Raw genomic sequence first — 18,209 nt, 5'->3', positions numbered from 1 at the left:
CTCTCCAGAGCACATGGCAAATCTCCAAGGATCCCCTGGAGTTTTGGGACTTTCAGCCTTCAAGTATTCCCACCCCAGGGCTTTCTTTGCCCAAGCCCGTGTGCATCAATTAACTAATCACAGATATCTGGAAGGAATCTCTAGTATAATTATTCTGCAGACTGTGACTTTTTTTTAATGTTTTTATTAAAAAAAAAAAATCAAACCACAACAAGAAATGAGTATTTGTCAAACCCAGCTGTGCAAGTCAGGCAGATTTCCAAGCATGCACCGGCATAAAGGTTAAGCACTCAGTAATTCAAGTGTCTTCCACATACAGTAATAAAACTTCTCATGATTTATCCAGGAGCAGCTGCTGCCCATGCTTAGCAAATGTAACTGCCCTGTAAAATTATTTTCTATTCATAAGACTTGGAGAGAATTATGTTTTTATGTTAACATAACTCGGAGCTGATGACTTCTGTCTCCAGCTTTTCCTGCTGCTTTAATTATAACAGTGCTTTAACACTTGCAGTAGAAAACTGCTGAAAATGCATTTTTTGTATTGCAAATGATGAAAAAAAAAAGCCTTTGGCAGATGTTTGATGTCACAGATGTTCAGTCCCACAAAGGTTAACCAAAGTACACCTTTAAAAGGGGGTGTGAGGATAACAGAAACAATTCTCTGCAGTTGTATCATCAAGGATACACGGGACACAGCCCTGGTTTATGTCTCATTTCAGCTTTGCTGGTATCTTTGCAGTCAGTGCCATGGAGTCACTCCTACAGCGCACACAGCTGAGTGACATTTGGCTCTTTCACCCGAGATCATAGCTTTTATAAAAGCTCCCTTTCTAATGGGCAAGAACAGAACAAAACAGTCCAGCCCACGCACCTGAGGATGAGCAGCGTGTCCCAGAGATGCCTTGGCAGTGCTGCTTGCTGTCCCTGCTGCTGTCCCTGCTGCTGACCTCTATTACCACTACCCTGTTACCTCTGCAGAGACATCAAGAGCCCTTTGACTTTCAATACCAATTACTTCAGGCAAGTTAGGCACCTATTTGACAATCCGAGGTGCTCATCTACTGACTGAATAGCTGATATTCAGTCCCTCTACAGCTCATTTCTACAGCTCTAGCCACCCCGGCAAACGCTTCTCTCTGTTTTTAAATTAAATGCAGGAAGCCGAGGGAAGCAAGCAGCACCCAGAGAAGCCAGCCCACTCAGTAAAGTGTCACGTACAAATAAGGAATGACCATAAAATACCTATTTTTTTTTTCTTTTTTTTTTACCTATCATGTAGAAATAGAGGTCAATGGAAGCCGGAAGGCATTTGCCCAGTTATGAGCAGCCTGTGCTGGATGTGATTTAGCTGATGCTATTAGGCTGGGAGAGAAGCAGAAGCATTTCTCTTCTAGGAAATGCTCTGTGTGAATGGCTCCGTGCTCAGATGCAGCATTCACAGGCCTGGGTGTCGGCTGGGCTCTGTTTGTTTGCTTGTTCTAAAGAAGGGCTTTTTAAACAGGGTTCAAATGTGTTCACACCAGAGCAGCTTTAATGGGTACAAGCAGCAAAAGGAGCACTGGGGCTTGCAGGGAAGCACACTCCAAACCACAGCCTGCATTTTGCAACATCTTCTCGGCAGGCTCAGGGACTGGTTGTTTTGCCCCTTTGTCTTTAAACACAATTTGGCAGCTCTCAGTGGCCAATCCTGCCCCTGGAGTGAGCAGCTCCCTGCCCAGGAAAAGCGGCAATCGCCCTTACAAAGAACTCAGATGTTCTTTTAATTCGGCAGTGATTTAATTGCAGCTCTTGCTCCAGGACAATACCAAAGACAGCCCAAGAGCCCCGAGCTTTGGAGCAGCCATTCTGACAGCAAACTGTTCTCACACCATTGTTCAGGCTCCCCCTTCCCAAAGGCTCCACCAGGACTGGCAGGAAGCCTCCAGCTTCTCAAAATCTGGGTAAAGAGATTACGGGAGCAGCTCACGAGGCTTTTGCTCTGAGCTGCAGGAGAGAGCTCTGCTCTCTAAGAACTCGGTGAGTCTCCCTGGGGCCTTCTGAGTAACAGCATCTCTGAGGGGTGGGCTGCAGCCTGGGATGAGAACTAGAGAGGGACGAACTGAATTCAAGAGGCATGTGTATAATTTTAACCCCTTCTTGGATATTGCTCTTCAGATAACAAGTAATGATAAATGAAAAGCTGGATGGGGCTTTGAGCAATCTAGTGGAAGGTGTCCCTGCCTGTGGTAGGGGGGTTGCAACTAGATCATCTTTAATGTCCCTTCCACACCAAACCATTCTATGATTATATGATAGGCAAAAAACTTGCATGTTATCATCTAACACTGGCTCTGCAAACAGAGAAAAAAATAACACGCTGTGTATTTGCTCTGAGCAAATATACAGATTGTAATATTTAAAAATGTGTTTACTCCAAGCTGTTTATAAAGTCAGAAATCATTTTCACTCAGAAAATACGTGTCTGGCATTTAATCCTGTAAAGACTTAAGCCAGGGTAGGTCTCCTCTCAAAGAAGAGAGAACACTCCTTTGCAGCTTTCCTTCCTCCCTGCAGAGAAGACAGTCCAAAAATGAAACATGGTCCTGGAGGAGCATCAAAATCTGTCCTTGCTTATGCAGTAGTGGTGAATGAGGGAGGAGTAGGAAGGAGGAAAAACACATGCAAATCCCTAGAGTTTAAAAGTAAATTTAGAAGACAGATGAGGACTCCAGGGCTTGTCAAAATGAAGGTTGCCACCCCTACATCAACACTGCCAATTCCCTTGAAAAGAGCAGCCTTATGGCTCCTGCAAATATTTATGCAGAGATTTATTAACTGCAGTTACATGAACAACATGAACTTCAGGATTCATCTCCTTGAGATATTTATTTTCATTAAAAACAAACTGTTTGGGAAACACAGTAAGTATTTCCCTCTACACTTCCATCCATCTGGTTTCAGAAGAGCAATTCTATGGGATACAAACAGTCCTAGGCACCACACAGAGTACTAGACAATGTTTAAACCTCACACCCAGCAATACAGCCTTTACTCCAGTAAAGCACAGTAGGAGTAAGTTCACATTCAGGAAAAGCATAACTGAGTTACATGGAGGCTTCCAAGGACTTAGATGGGAATTAACTCAAGTTTAAAAGTTAGAGAAGTAAAAAAAGCAAGTACACAAGTCAAAGTACACAGTCCTTCACAGTTATCTCAGCAGTGAGGGGAACGGTGGCTCAAGAAAATCAGCTGCACAGAGCAGCCACTCCCTAGGTGGAGAATGCCAAAACATCCAATTTCAGATCTGAAGGGGGAGAATTACTCGACCAGGATCGTATCGACACTTTCTTGGATGAGGTCTGACTCCAGTATACATTCATCCAAGTGCTCTTGGGACAAACTGGAGCTCTTTCCCACACTCTCACTGTCACAGTAGGGGTGAAACCTGGGGGTGCTGGGGCTCTCCAGCCGCTGGCAGCGGCCGTACTTGTGCTGCTTCCCTCGGTGCGTGTACATGTGCTCCAGCAGCTGGCTCTTCCGGAAGAACGCGCGGCCGCAGACGGTGCAGCTGATCTTTCTCTTCCTCGAGAAAGAAAAGTTACAGTTCAACTCCACCGGCTCGTGGTCCTTGGAGATGAGGGAGAGCTGCCCGATCTGCAGAGGCTCCAGCTCGCTGCAGCTCGGATGCTCCAGCTGATGCTCATCCTCCTTGAGGAGGAAGGCGCCGAGGCGATGGCCATCCCCGGGCTCCCTGTCCTCAGCCAGGGGCTGCACCTCGCCCAGGTCGCCGCTCTCCAGGATGGAGGCGGGCACTCCGAAGGGCAGCGAGCCCGAGACGTGGGTGTGCAGGTGCTGCCGCAGCCCCTCGCGCGAGTCGAAGCGCTCCCCGCAGTAGTGGCACAGGTGCACCTTGAGGCCACCCTTGGCCAGGATGGGGCTCGCTACCCCCGGAGAAGGAGGGGTGCAGCTCTGGGACACCACGGGCTCCGAGTCACACCGCTCTTGCTTTATGGAAACCGAGAGCTTCGGGCGCTCCTCGGGCGGCTTGGCCAGAGCCGCGGGCTGGGCCGGGGGGCGGGCGGGCTGCTGGTCCAGGGGACCCTCGTCCAGGCCGATGGCCAGGGACAGCTGCAGCTGGGGGGGATCGCCCTGGGCCGCAGACCTGCCCGCCTTGGGCAGGCTCTCCTTCGCTCCCAGGCGCTCCTTTGCCAGCTTGTGTGCCGTGGAGATCTGGATCCCGTACAAGTTGGAGGACTGGACAGGCTCTGGGGAGAAGGCCTGGTTCATCTCGATGGCGATGTGGGACAGGTGGTCTGCGTGCAGAAAGCGGATGCCCTCCTCCAGCCGGCTCTGGCTGACAGTCTGCTTTGGCCCTTTCCCAGTGTACATGATATGTAACAAGTAACTAAATATGTCAGGCTGGATGTCTGTAGGCTGAATTTTTATGCACTCGCTGAAACAAAACAGATGATTAAGTACATATAGGGATCCAAATCCTGATCCATTACCTGCCCATTTGCTGTGAGAGCGCTTTTACAAGCAGCACTCCCTGCCAAACCCTGCAGAAGTGCAGAAGCTTTGTTTGCAAAGCCAAGTGCCTGCGTCTGCGTTTATCCCTGTGATTCTGAAGGCCACGTGCACAACTGCAGCTGAGGCTGGTGCAAGTGACCAGCCCTGGCCACCCCATCCCTCCTATGCAGAGTCAGCTGCAGCCACACGGCACCGCAGCAATGCCATGCAAGCTGTGCATCACCAGTGTGTGCCACTCCATCTATCTGAGTAATAAGCTCAGCTGCCAGTACTGTGTAATCTTTATGAGTATTGTACTTAAGTGTCAGCAAACAACATCCACAGGGAAGGGCAGTTAACTCATCTCACTTCCAGCCAAGGGGCGATGCAGCTGATCCTAAAGATTATCTTGCAGAGGTGCTGGAGGCCACGACCCTCAGAAAGGAAGGGGAATGAAGAACATTTAATCCATCACAAACAGCCAGCCCCAGGTCAGAGGCCAGACCTTGGCACTGCTCTTGTTATACCTGCAGAACCACTCCTGACCTGGCCAGGAGAAGCATGTGAACAACAGCTTGAAATGAATTGATGATCTCAGTCTCGGCCCTTATCTCCAAGAGTCTGAAGCACAGCACTGTGATAAGGCCACAGCTTCTTGATTGTTTCAAGCCTGTGGATCCTGCCAGAAATGAGTCTCAACCAGCAAGCTTGACTACTACCTAAGGCAAAGTACTGGACATATTTCACAGGGGCAGGAGGTACCAGGATATCCCTGGATTCCAAATCTGCAAGCCTCTCACTGCAGGAACATGGTGGTACTTATATGCTTTATTTATCCGGTCACACAAATGCCTCATCTCCAAAATGCAGGGTCTGATGTTGCCATATGCTGACTAAGAAAATGGTTTTAAAGGGCAGTGCTTTCTGGTCTGGGATTGTTTAGAGAGCCAAGGCCTGTGCTGGGTTAGGAAAATAATCTCAGGCCACCTAACGTCCCTATTTATACTCTCTTAGACTTTTATACCTTTAGAAAGAAGAAAAAGCAGAATGCTGAGGGTGGTAAAAGGATAGGAGGAGAGCTGTGTGTTCTTACCTCGTCTGATGAATAAATATCATCTTAAAATAGTTTGAAAAAGCAGCGAGCACCGCTCTGTGGGCTTTGAAGTAAACATCTCCAATGGCAACTGTGCAGTCACACAGAAAGCCAAACTCCCGCTGCATGTTCAGCTGCTGGAGGAGGAGGACGCTGTGGCCGGTGGTATCCATGGTGTGCCTGGGAGCAAGGGAACAAGATGTTCATCTCATTAAGAAATCGGAGAGCTCCCAAAGGCTCACATGTTGACTTCTCACCACCGAAACGAGATGGACGCCTGGCATGGAGCCTCTTCCCTCCTCCAGATAGTCCCTGCACCCCAATTTAACAGTTTCTCCTTCCGATACCACCGCTGATGCTCAAACCCACGACCAGTGAGCTCAAGACCTCTCGGGGACTTTCCCATCTGCCTGCTACACTCAGAGACGCTTCTCCCGCTGATTAACCACGCTCTGCGGGGTGTCAGCGCTAACTTTAAACCTGGCTGGCGTTTTCCCTGCGATCTGACGGTGCTTTCTGCTGCCCCGGAGCCGCGGCGGAGGCACGGGGGAGCGGGGCTGAGCCCGGCGGCTGCGGCACAGAGGAGCCCTGTGCGCCCAACAAAGCCCCCATTGTGCGGGCTGAGCCGCCCTCGCCCCGCCCCGCCAGCGGCCCCTGCGCAAATAAACGCTGATATTTGCTATTGTTTCCGCAGAAAATTATGGGGGGGGGGGGGGGGGGGGGGTGCGAGAGAGAAACACGACGCTCATCAGGAGGCGGCGAGCGCAGCCTGCCCGTGGCGCGGGCCCAGCGCCCTCCTTCCCTCCCGGCCCGGCCCCGCGGCTCCCCCGCGCCCGCGCAGCCGCTTACCCGCGGAAGCGCCGCCACCGCCCGCCCCCGCTGCCCGCCCGGCGGATGGGGTGGGCGCTGCCCCCCCGCGCTTCCTGCCGGGCGGGCCGGGCCCCGCCGGGCCGGGCAGGGACGAGCAGGGATGGGCTTCTCCCGGGAAACGCGAGCGCGGCCCTGAGCGCGGCCTCGGCGCTGCGGTGGGCGCGGCCCCTGCGCGGCTGCGGGCGGCACTGCCCGCGCTGCTCGCCCGCGGCTCCGGAGCGAGGGAGGGAAGGAGCGTGTGCACGCCCGTGGGGGATTTCTGGGAGGGTGCGTGTTTTCCCGTGGGTTGCCAAAGGCATCAGCCTGGGCGGGGGGCTCGGCTTCTTGATCGCCCGGTGGTGGAGTGTGGTCTGCTGAGCGCCTCCGCTCTCGGCATAAAGGGCGTGCTGTTTGGGTTGGGTTGATTTTTTGTTTGGTTTTGGGTTGTTTTTTTTTTTGTTTTGTTTTGTTTTTTACAGAAAAAAAAAAAAAGTAAAGGAGCTTCCCCGGTCTGGCCGGGAATGGATGAGAAGATACGATCTGGCTTCGTCGCCAGTGTCTGCGGCCTCTGCGCTGCTTTAAGCACCGCAAGTCCCGAGGACGCAGCGTTTCTCTGTCAGGCCCCCTCCGGTCGCTCACCGATGTTCAACCAGGGGTTATTTTGGGCGAGAGCAGCTGTGCCGGGTGGGGTGCCAGGCAGAGGAGGAGGCACAGGCGGCACTCCCACCCTTGACCGCGATTGCCCGGCCACCAGCAGCCCCTCCCGGGCAGGGATGGGCAGGGATGGGCTTCTCCCGGGAAACGCCAGCGCGGCCCCTGCGCGCCCCGGCCAGCCCCACCCTCCGCTCCGGCACTCAGTACCACCTCTGAGGTGTCTTTCCGATGAATGTTACCGAATTGCGTTCTGAACCTGTTCAAACGTCCAGTCCATACAGTGTCCCACTGCCACCAGGTTCATTTGATGTTCACACGTTGTTTTTCCAGCTGGAAAAGGCAGTGAAAATCACTATTTGTGTGCTTTTGTCATGATTTTGGTGCAGTTTCCAAGATCTATCACACCCACCTCCTCCATACCATCTCTGCTGACTCGGGGCCTCTGCAGAAGATACTCAGTGCCTCAGATCAGCCCTCTTGGTTTCCTCTCAGCACTTGATAGTTTGTAGTCCATTTTCCTTTTGCATCCCTATAAATGCAATTCATGAATATTAAAGGCAAATAATGCTCCTGGCCACCAGAATGCATCAGCTTATGGGGCTGTTTCCAGGCATCCTGAGCCTGGGTGGGTGATGAAGATGGGCTGAGAGATGACAGACTGTAGGCTCCAAAGCATTTTCATCCATGTGTTTGCTGCTTATCCCACTGACCAGCACAGCTTTATATTTTCCATTGCCTTATGTTTTATTTATTCTATTTTAAATATAAAGCTCACAGGACTCAGGGACCATCTTTCCCTCCTGTGTTTGCACAGCAGCAGTATTGAGAGACCATGGAGCTATAATCCTGCTGCTCCTATAAATATTAGTACCCACTTTTCAACCCCAAAAGAGGTTGGCAGTAGGTGGCTCAAGGTTTTGTACTCTGTTTTGGGTTATTTAACATATTTATTAACCTGTGTGTGGAGCGAGTCACTATTTGCAGATGGCATGTTATTTATTTAAATGATTAATTATTTACATGTTATTTAGGTTGACTCTGGTCCAAAGAGGACTTTGAAGAGCTCCAGAGAAACCAGAGCCAAACTGATGAAAGCGGTGGTGAGGATTGAATTTGGTGTTTTGCTGTAAAACACAGGCAATGATATCACTCACAGCCAGTACAAAGCGACACAGCCTATGCTGGTGGGTCAGAAAGACATCAGGACATAATCACAGCTCTCTCCATGCGTGTTTCTACTCCCTCCTCCTCTGTGGTCAGAAAATAATAATTAAAGAAAAAGTAAATTGCAAATGTAAGTGTGGTGGGAAGGCAGTAAGAGAGCGGAGGTGGTGAGGAAGGGGGACTGCCCTGTGCCCCACCTTACCAGAGGTGGCAGGAGCTCCCAGTGTGATGCACATGGGACAGAGCAAGAGGCTGCACAAGCCCCTCATGGGTGCTCTTGGCTTGTGCTGCCCTGGGGTGTGTAAAGAGGTGGGGAGAAAAAGACTCTTGAACCATAAGAAAAGCAACTTTTCAGTGTGATTTGAAAACCACGACTATGTTGGCTTGTGAAGGCCGTTTATTTAACTTCCTATAAAACAGGAAAACCTACAAAGCAGCTGTAATGTGGGGGTCCCTCCACCTTCTGTGGGAGTTGGTGTCTTACAGCCACAGAGGTTTTTTTCCCTTGGACTGCTACAGATCCCTGAGGCAAGGCTGAAGGAGAGTGAGAGGGGAAACGGGGATTTTTTAGACACATTCTGAAAGACATATTTTGAAAGCTCTGCTTTTATTCTGTAGTGGTTAGAAAATCCCCAGACAGACCCAGGAGGAAGGGCTGATCCTCCATTTGGAAACTAGGATTGTGTTAGTTGTGTTTGTCCTGTTTGCTTAGACAGAGGAGGGATGCCTCAGGAAAACCTTCAGGGTCACGGAAGCAGGGATGGATGCCGGTACATTTTAACATTGTGGCATTTTATTTTGTTGCCTTTTTTTGTTACTTTTGCCATTTTCAAATTTGTAATAAAATCTCTTAGTTTTGCTAATATTAAGTTTGCCCCTTTGGCTTGTCAGATACTTAGAGGGATCTCAGTTGCAGCAACATAAAAACAACGGTATCTCCAGAATTGAATGATGGAGCTGTGCGGATTAAGCACTTACAATGCTTGTGCTGAAGGACAAATGTCACTTTGGGGGTGGAAAAGTCAAGTGGTAAGACCTGGAGGAAAGCCTGACCTGGCTTATGTTTTCTCTCAGATCTGCGGCAGATGGCAGGGGGGCCGGAAATCCCACTTACTCACATGGGATAGTTCCGGAGAAGCTGGATGTTGTCACACAGGAGAGGTCCAGACACTGGTGGGAAGAGGGCCTGGAACAGCTCCTGGAAGGATGAAAAAAAGCGCTGTTCTCGGGATCTGTGACAGAGCGTGGCGGTGGCTGCCAGCCCTGTGCTCCTGCATCACCGTGAAGCTCCAGGAGGGAGGGCGGAGGTATTAACGTGTGAAATTGCAGCGAGAAGGAAATACTTGCTCACGCAGCTCGCAGTGGTTTTCTCGCAGTTGAACTGTCCCACGCGGGGGCCGTGGGGCTGCGGTACGACACTCCATCGCCGGACACCCACACGGGTGACCGGAGCCTCCCCGTTAGCACCGGCCACGGCCGCTTCGGGGGCAAAGCAGAGACTGCCCGTTCCCTGCGGCGAGCCCGGGTGCGCGGGGAAGGGGCGGACTGCGGGGGGCCGGGAGAGCAGCGAGGGGTCCCGGTGGGCGCCCGCCGGCGAACGCTGCCCCGCCGCGGGTCCGGGGGGCTCCGCCGGAGGACGGGGAGGAGCCGGGCTGAGGGGGCTCCGGCAGCGCCAGCCCGCGCCGCGCCGCGTCCCCGGCGGCATGGGAGGAGAGCGGAGCGCGGCAGGGAGCCGCCCGCCGGGCCCCGGCATTGGCGGCGGCGCAGCAGCGCTGGCAGCGGCGGCGCCGGGAGCCGCGGCCGCCGAGGGGAGGGGTCCGGCTCCGTGCGGTCGCGGCGGAGCCGGCGCTGCGGCAGCGGCAGCGCGGCGGGGCGGAAGTCCTTTGTTGCAGCCGCGGCGGCAGCGGCAGCAGCAGCAGCGGCGGGAGCGGCGCGGACACAGCTCCCCGTCGGCGGCCGCCGCCTCTCCCCGAGCCGCGGTAAGCGGGGCCCGGGGGCCGCCGCCGGGACCCGGGGAGGAGGAGGCGGGAGGCGGCCGCAGCTCCGCCGGCGGCGGGAGGTGGGAAGTGCCGAGCGGCGGCGTGGCCCGGCGCGGCCCGCCATAGTGGCGGCGGCGCTGCCAGGTAGGGGCTTTCCAGCCGCGGCCGGTCCCTGGCCGGCGGCCGGAGCGGTGACCTTGCGCCCGGCGGCCGGGCAGGGCACGGCGCGGAGCGGAGCGGCGCCGCGGGGACCGCGCGGGGGCTGAGCGGCGGCGCCGCGGCGGCGGGTCCGGCTACGGCTCGCTCCTGCTCTCCCTCCTGCCCTCCCTCCTTCTCTCCGGGGGTCGCGGCGGGCGCGCTCCACCTGCGGGGCGGGGGTCGGGGGATGCCGCGCTGGAGAGCGAGAAGCGGCCTAGGGAGGTGCAGGGGCGAGAGGCGGGGAAGGGAAGGGAAGGGCACCGCGCCGCCCGCGTGGCTCGGGGCTCGAAGTCGCGGTAAACATCTCGAGTGCCGCTATCGCGCCTGGCCCTGGCCCCCGCCGTGGGTGCCGCCGCTTCTCTTCCTTTTGTCTTCACAAAATAAACGCCCCAAAACTTCGAGCGAGTTGCGGTAGTTTAGCGAAAAACGGAGCGGAGCTGCAGCCCGGAGGGAATGCTCCACCCTGCCAGGCGGGAGACTTGGGTTTCACTCGGGGCTGGCAGTGCGCTGGATCGCCGTGGAGGCGGCTGGAAAGGAAGGGGAATACTTTTGTCACATAAAAAACAAACCCTGTGCCGCTCTGGGAGCGGTGTCGAAAGTCTCGTTCTTCAAAGGACTCCTCTTTTCTGCTCGGATAGAAAGGTAGTTGAAGAGAATAGAGGAAATGGGACTGAAAACGCGGTGTGAGTTTGGGGCTGGGCTTTTATTCCTCTCTCGGGATTTTTTGTAACTCAGTTTCTCAAGTTTACCCCCTGTTTCAGCTGATACAGGAGTGCCGGTTCCTCTTGACACGTAGGCGTTGGTAAACGGGTAGCATGGCTTGGACGCTGCTTAATATTTGGGTGTTTACTGCCAGGTTGTCGCTTGCTTGCATTATTTCCCTCGCACTCGAGTATCGCAAGGTACAGCACGCACTGCAAAACTATCCGGGGTTGCAACAGTGCGGTGTTCCTTAGGCATTTAATTACACTAAACAAACATTCCTTTAATTAAAGGTGTTTGTTTAACATTCCTCATTACAGCTCTTGGAAAAACCCACAGAGCAGCCGGGAGCAGGGGGATGCGGGCTTCTCGTTTTTGCCGAATTACAAGTTAAGCTTTCATGGCGAGCGGAGGAGAGGCGGGAGAGGCGTTGGGACCATATGGCCGTGGGGAAAACCGGCCAAACGCGAGCGGTTGCAGAGATTTTCCTAGGCAGCAACAGCAAAGCGAGTTGACAAGATTGTGGAGAGATTTTTGGATGACTGGCCAGAAAACCTAAGGAGTAACAAGTAGTATTAGCTGCACTCTGCTGATGTTTGAGGTAGCAGGGAACCAGCAGCCACTGGGGCGGTTGGATGCAGGTAATGAAGATGTGGGTTGGTGCTGTGTGGGAAGCTCAGAGAAGTAATAGAAGACACTTCTTCCTAGTAGCCAGAAAGTTTTGTGTGGAATAAGATCACAGACTTAACAGATGCTTCAGCTCTGCTTGCACAAGTCTTTCCCTTCATGAGACTCAACCACTGTTGTCACTGGCACAGGAATTAGCAGCGATTACATTGAGAGTGCTCATGCCAACCAGGGATTTGGGTTTTTAGATGCTTTCTTACTTGAATGTTAGTGGCTGCTTCTTTCACAGATTCCTGTTCTTGCTGACAGTGGAAAGCCCTGAAAATCCAGGATGGACAAAGCTGCAATAGCTATTTACCTGCTGGATGGAAATAGAATAGCTGCTCAGAAACGAGATAGTGAAAGTTCCCTGATACAAGCCCGGTGTCCTTTCTCTTAGTTGTTACAGCTGGGCCTCTCACTACAGTTGTCCTGGACCTACACACATCTAGAGTGAGAAGCCATGTGTTCATTTTTCAGTTTGGGCAGTGGTTCTCCAGCAGCTGGGTTATTCAGCCCTGCTTTTGCTTGGGAATGGTAAACACCCTCACCCAAAGAGTTCTGCTGCGGACACAGTGTGTGGGCACAGCAGCTGACATAATTTGCATGAGGACCATTTATATCCTCATATTGGTCTGGTAATTTTTAATTTGTGCACACAGTGCACAAAACTCCAGAATTCACTGGCTGTCGCTTTTTCTCCCCCATATTAGACCTGTTTCATTGGATGGAGACTCTAGTAGCTTTATTTTTATTTTTAGTATGCTGAAAGTAAAATGTGGAACATTTAAGATGAGGAAGAGTCAAGAAAACCTGTAGTCTGATCTGTGTGTCACAAGTTACCATGCTTCATTCGAGTGCATCCAGCAACTTGTTACACCGAAGTGCAATCTGCATTTAGCCAAGGATCCTTTCCTGGAAGGCACCTGGGACTTCATTTGAGGGTCTCAAGATGTGGTTAAACCACCAAGATGCCTCCAGGAGTTGAAAGTTGGTGTAACTTGGAGAGCTGAGTTGAAAAGGCTCATCTTTCTGCTGCAAAGCATTAGTTGGGTGTCATAGTTTTTTCCCCACTAATAGTTTCTTTTAAACATATCATTACCGTGTTGCCTGACAACTGTAAAGGTGCCAGATAAAAGATAACTGTGACTTTCTAGAGTCAACCTTTGTGGCTAGCAAGTTACTTTAAAGGACTGCATAAGGTCTCTCTAGGATTTCTACTCCCTAGGTCTGACCTAAGTTGTTTGAAGTTGAGATGGGGCTTTAGCACAAACTCAGTTTTCTTATTTTTTTCTGTCAAGCTGTATTCCTTGTCTTTTGAGGAGTGTTCTGACCTAAGACCATGTAATGTATCTTAACTAATTTTCATTTAGCAGTTGAGAAGCATAACTTGCTAAAATTTGATGTCTGTTTCTCATTTGTGGGCATGGCTGCTGAATCGGCAGAGAACTGCTGGCTGAGCAGTGGAGAACAGGGCATCCAGGAGCTCTGACAGCTCATGCTGGAGGCTTTGGAGCATCTTCCCTTCCCCTGGTTCAAATCTAGCCCAAATGCCATGAAACTTGTTCCTGTACATTGTCCAGGAGTCTGTTTGAAATGAGTTGATTCAGCCATCAGGATGTGTCTGAAGATGAATATCTGCCTCATTGGAATCACCTTCCCAACTGACATGCCTGAAAGGCAGGCGATTGGAAGGGCTGGGAGAGGAGGATAAATTATACCTTTAGTCCTTCAGAGCCTGAATAATGGAGCTTAATTACATTTTCCCTGGCAGTACATGGAATTCCCACAGCTGTTTTAATTTATGATCAAGGCTGTGCTTGCAATGCAAACTGATGCATACTCGCTGTTGAGGTGGACAGTTGTCACCTGGCCCCAAGTTCTTTGCTGTTTTTTCAGTGTTTGTGTAAACTGAGGGACCCAGAGCAATCTCTATGGCTTCCTACTGAGAATATCTAGGTAAAAGGTGTAGCCTGTTGACAGCTCTGTGGTCAGTGCAGTAGCAGAACACAAAAACTTCTTGCGTGTTGTGTGGAGAATTTGTACATGTTCTGTAGGATTTTCTGCAGCATGTCAATGCTGTCATTTAGGAATCCAGGCTTTTTGGTAGATCTGGCCCACAATGGCAAAATTAGGGGGAAGAGTTCTTGGGAAGCCACACCAGGGTGGGGTATGGAGACAGACAGATGGGAGATTTGCTTTCTGATCCTTGTGCACTCGTTTTTTTGATAACTGGGCGTTGTTTGCTTGAGGTTTTTCAGTCTCATTTTCTATTAGCACCAAATTCTCCACTCATTTATTGCACTTTTGTCCAGCCTGTTCTTGGTTTCCAAAGAAAAGAAGCCAGTAACTGAGCATGTAAGTGCTATGTTTTTGCCTGCTCAGCAGTGGAAATGCTGGGTTTTGAAAACCACCTACTAATTTTAGGAGCCGAAAGGCTCCTGAATTCTGAACCTTGTGGTATGCCTGTTTTAAAGACAGAGAAGTTAGCAAAAGAACTTCACTACTTCTTTGCTTGAGGACTTTTTAAGCTTCTTTTGTTTTAAAATGTCTCAGAAAACTTTTGAGTGTGAGGAAATGACGGCATGGAGCTGTAGTAAATACCTATTTTTTCTTGTTAGCAGACTTAAAACCAACATAATTGGTTAGTGTAGTAGTGCAACTTAACCTTGTTCATGGTCACATCTGAATAGTATCTAAGTGGTGCTTCAAAAGAAAAGTCTGGTGGCAGACAAGTAGCTTGAATCAAAGCTTGGCTGTGTGAAAATAAATGTTTACTAGGGAAATAAAATGCATATGGAGACTTGGAGTTTGCAAATCAGAGTGAAAATGCCCAAGTCAAATACCTTCAGTTTTCATTTTCATATCAGATGCTTTTCTAGCACATTTTTTCAGAACACCTCTGTATCATTCAGGATTGCTTCCAACGTGGCCTTTGCTGCATTTACCACACAAATCAATCACTGCTGAAGATGGAGTCACTTGGGTTCCTTGTGGACTTGTGAGGTTGGTGCCTCCAGGATTTGGATACTTCACAAAGTGTGCTAGTCCACTGGGCAAGTGGCTGGTGAGTCTCCTCTCTTTGAAAGAGAGGATCAGAAATAATTAAAAGATTTGGATTGACAAACTCACCTGCATGAATTTTTAATTTTCTAAGATACTCAGTGTTTAATACCTACAGAGGATAGCTCCCACTGGCCTCAGTTGCCACCAGTGGTGTTTGCCTGTGTGAATAAATTGGACATCCAAAAAATGCAATCCAGGCTTATTACAAAAAAAAAAAAAAAAAAACAAAACAAAAAGGTTGAAATTACTTGTCCTGGCATTGACAGCAATGGGATGATGTTCTCCAAGCAGTGGATATTGCTGTGAGATTGTCCTTTTTGTCCCCCACTTCTCATTTAGTTCACATGCTCCAAATGCTGGCCAAATGAGCAGGGATCTTGTCTTGTATTGCTCAGATCCAGGCCTGGACAGACCCAGAGCATGTGCTGAGTAAGGGAAATTTTGGTAAGAGGGATGGAAGAATATACTTTGGTATATACATAATATATGTGTATACCTTGAATTTTCTGTAAAAAGACCTGTTTTCATTCTAATAACTGGGGTTTTTTTTCTAAAGCAAACTTCAAAAATAGTTTGCAGTATGGATCCACCCACATGAGTGGATAAATGCAGATTACTGCCATTTTAGCAATTAAAGTAACAAAGTAATGATGAATTACCATTTTCTGAGAGCTTGCTCTTGTTGGGAAGGAGTTTGTCAGCAAGCCTGTTCTGCTTGTTGATGGCAAAGGGATGTCAGGATTGGGAATTTGGGGTGCAGTTCCTGCTCTGAAGGCATGAATGCTCTAATTGTTTTCCACCCATCCCCCAGGAAGAGCCTGTCTGTGGTTTTTACCCCTGTTGCCCTAGGCCCTGCAGCCTTGCTCTTCCCAGCCCCTTGCCCAAATGGCTTCTTCCCTTGTTTAGACACTTATTGAACCCATTTTTAATTCCCATTGCTCCTTCCTAATCCCAGTGCCCTTCTCTTGCTCAGCACTGTGCTCCCAGCCTGCCCTTTTCTTCTCTCCAGATTTCCAGAGGGTTTCCATCACATCCTCCTCGCATTTCCCAATCTCTCTGTGTTTTCCCTACATCCCCTCCTGGCTCTGGCTCTCCCTCAGCCAGAGCTGGGCATCTTCTCCATCAGCTGCCACAAGGGAAGCTGAGACCCCGTGGCGAGTCATGCTGTCTGTGGAGCAGTCCCCAGGAGGCTTTGGTGTCAGCTGTGACATTGTGGACGTGGCACATAGAATCATGGAATGGTTTGGGTTGGAAGGGATCTTTAAATGCCATCTAGTCTAACCCCCCTGCAATGAGCAGGGATATCAACAAAATCAGGCTGCTCAGAGCCCAATCCAGCCTGGCCTTGAGTGTTTCCAGGTTTGGGGCATCCACCACCCCTCTGGGCAACCTGTGCCAGTGTCTCAACACCCTCATAATAAAAAATTTCTTCTATCTGAATCAACCCTTTTGTAGTTTAAAACCATGGCAGAGCTCTGTGCAAAAGGGGATTTCACTGTGGATGGCTCAGGCAAGCCCTTGTTTACTAAGCAGCTGCAAGAAGATGAAGTGTTCTCAGCAAGGCTGTAATCTGAAGTTTCAATAACTAACAAAGTCTTAAGTGTGAATAAACTGATAATTTGTATCTTCTCCCCCTGAAGCATGTAGTTTGGCCAAATTCTGGCAGATTTTTATATTGTGACAACATATCTAAGGTCATAACGCTTTCTCCCACATAAAGCATCTCCTCAAAGATTTTGGAAGAGAAACTTTTAATTTCTAAATGAAAAAATAATAATCTGCATACATGAAAGCTTTTTCTCAGCCTCATTTTTGGAACCCTTTTGGCTGAGGTTTTCTGTGGAGGAGGGAAAAAAAGTAATCAGTCCAAGGTTTCAGAAGGAAAGTTTTGCTGTTGCTGGTTGAAATGTGTCAAAGTTTTAAATAGCCCAACACAGACTCTTGTGGTGGGAAGTTACATCCAGCAGGTTAATACAACATCCAGAGGCAGGATGCCAGGACTGTTATTAGCATAAATCACCTCATACACTCTGTTTTAATACCTACATGTAGTATTACTGTGGTAGAGACCAAGGACGTGTCAAATCCAAAACCTTGCCATCCTGCTCAAGCTGCCTCATGCTCCACCCATTTTTCCCTGAGCGATGGCATTGCCAGTGGGTCATTGTTGCACATCAGGATCCACGTGCTGAAAGGTTTGCAGGAGTTCATCTGTCAAAAGGTGAAATATCTTTTACCATTTTCAAAGAAGAAGACTTGAAAAAGGCCAGTTTGTGTGCTGTCACTCGTTGTTCCCACCATCTGGAAACGACCCCATCTGCAGGTGCCCGCAGATAGTTTGTGACCACCTGTTTTGTACAGGCTTGCTGTTTGTATTGCTGGTTTTCTATTGGAGGGCACAGTGGAGTGTATCTAGTGTAAAAAAACCACAGTTAAATAAAACATTTTGAACTTGCCTCTTTATGAGGATGGGGAAGTTAACATGAGCTGTCCTGAGCCTTTTCTTGTCGTGTTGGCAGCTCACATCGAGAGGCCAGTGGTGCCTTAATGGGATCATCTCATTTTCTCGTTGGTTTTCACTCTTAGAATGTGGAAGTTGAAGTTAATTCTTTATCATTATGCAGCTGCCATTCTTAATACAATAGATTGAGTAACATTTAAGCATCTAATGAATTGCCTCAAATCCAAAACACGTTACCACTTGGAAGAATATGAAGTGCACTTTTATTATTACTTGATGTCAAGAGCTTTGCTGTTCTTCACAGAAACTTCTGAAATCACCCAGTGACACAGACGATAATCAGTTTCTGTAGAAAAGATGTGGAGCTGCTTCAGAGGTTCTCCTACTTTCCAAGCCATTGCCTTGCAAGTTAGTAAAAAAAGAGAAATTAATTCCATGCAATGAGTTGCATTTCTGCAGTGGACATCACTGGGCCAAACCAATCTGAGAATTATTATGGCAGGGTGCTAGCCTGGAGTTCTGGGTGTGGGGGGTGTGGTTGAGAGGAGAGGAGCAGCTGCTATTCAGATGCTCTTTGTCAGGGTAGTTCAACCCAAATCTCAAGGATCCTGTTGCCAGACAAGATCTTATGCTGGGGGTGATCCATAGGAACTGCTGTGTGAGTTTGCAGCAGGGAGTATTGCTGGGTGGGGTGAGCATGTTCTTTTCTCGAGATCTTGGGAGCCTTTCTGCAGTGGCAGTCCTTTGTGGAATGAAGAATGGGGACTTAATTCTAGGTTTGCTGCTTAACAAGCCAGGCAACGCCTATGACTTGCGAATTCAACATTAATTGTGGAATTTAATTTCTCTACCCATTTTTCCCCCTAGGAGATATAAGCTGTTAGGA

The 18,209-nt window shown here is 49.8% G+C and overlaps 2 protein-coding genes across 8 annotated transcripts in view; one reads left to right on the top strand and one right to left on the bottom strand.

The window, feature by feature from the left end:
- Window positions 1-2,795: 2,795 nt before the first annotated feature.
- On the bottom strand, window positions 2,796-6,680 carry ZBTB25 (zinc finger and BTB domain containing 25). 3 transcript variants are annotated; one of them, XM_036383340.2, is made up of 3 exons: window positions 6,434-6,680; window positions 5,585-5,764; window positions 2,796-4,435 (listed from the first exon to the last, which is right to left on the bottom strand). In XM_036383340.2, exons 2-3 carry the CDS (start codon window positions 5,755-5,757, stop codon window positions 3,301-3,303), a joined length of 1,308 nt encoding a protein of 435 aa, XP_036239233.1. In that variant the 5' UTR covers window positions 5,758-5,764; window positions 6,434-6,680; the 3' UTR covers window positions 2,796-3,300. The 3 variants fall into 3 exon arrangements, with proteins under 3 accessions (XP_036239233.1, XP_036239234.1, XP_036239235.1); XM_036383341.1 differs by lacking the exon at window positions 6,434-6,680 and adding an exon at window positions 5,842-6,285; XM_036383342.1 differs by lacking the exon at window positions 6,434-6,680 and adding an exon at window positions 6,058-6,285.
- Window positions 6,587-18,209, top strand: part of ZBTB1 (zinc finger and BTB domain containing 1) — a 28,892-nt gene continuing 17,269 nt past the window's right edge. Inside the window, exons 1-3 of one of the 5 annotated variants that reach the window (XM_036383336.2) lie at window positions 6,587-6,721; window positions 8,119-8,187; window positions 9,326-9,558. The gene's annotated coding sequence lies outside the window, so the exon portion shown is untranslated. Of the gene's footprint in view, window positions 6,722-8,118; window positions 8,188-9,325; window positions 9,559-9,742; window positions 9,777-9,966; window positions 10,231-10,284; window positions 10,375-18,209 lie in introns of those variants that run through there. The other 4 variants (XM_036383338.2, XM_036383335.2, XM_036383339.2 and 1 more) reach the window with 4 other exon arrangements.

The sequence above is a fragment of the Molothrus ater genome, chromosome 6 (assembly GCF_012460135.2).
Source record: "Molothrus ater isolate BHLD 08-10-18 breed brown headed cowbird chromosome 6, BPBGC_Mater_1.1, whole genome shotgun sequence".
Taxonomy (NCBI): domain Eukaryota; kingdom Metazoa; phylum Chordata; class Aves; order Passeriformes; family Icteridae; genus Molothrus; species Molothrus ater.
Note: the sequence above shows the minus strand (reverse complement) of the source record. Positions and strands in the feature narration are given on the sequence as shown.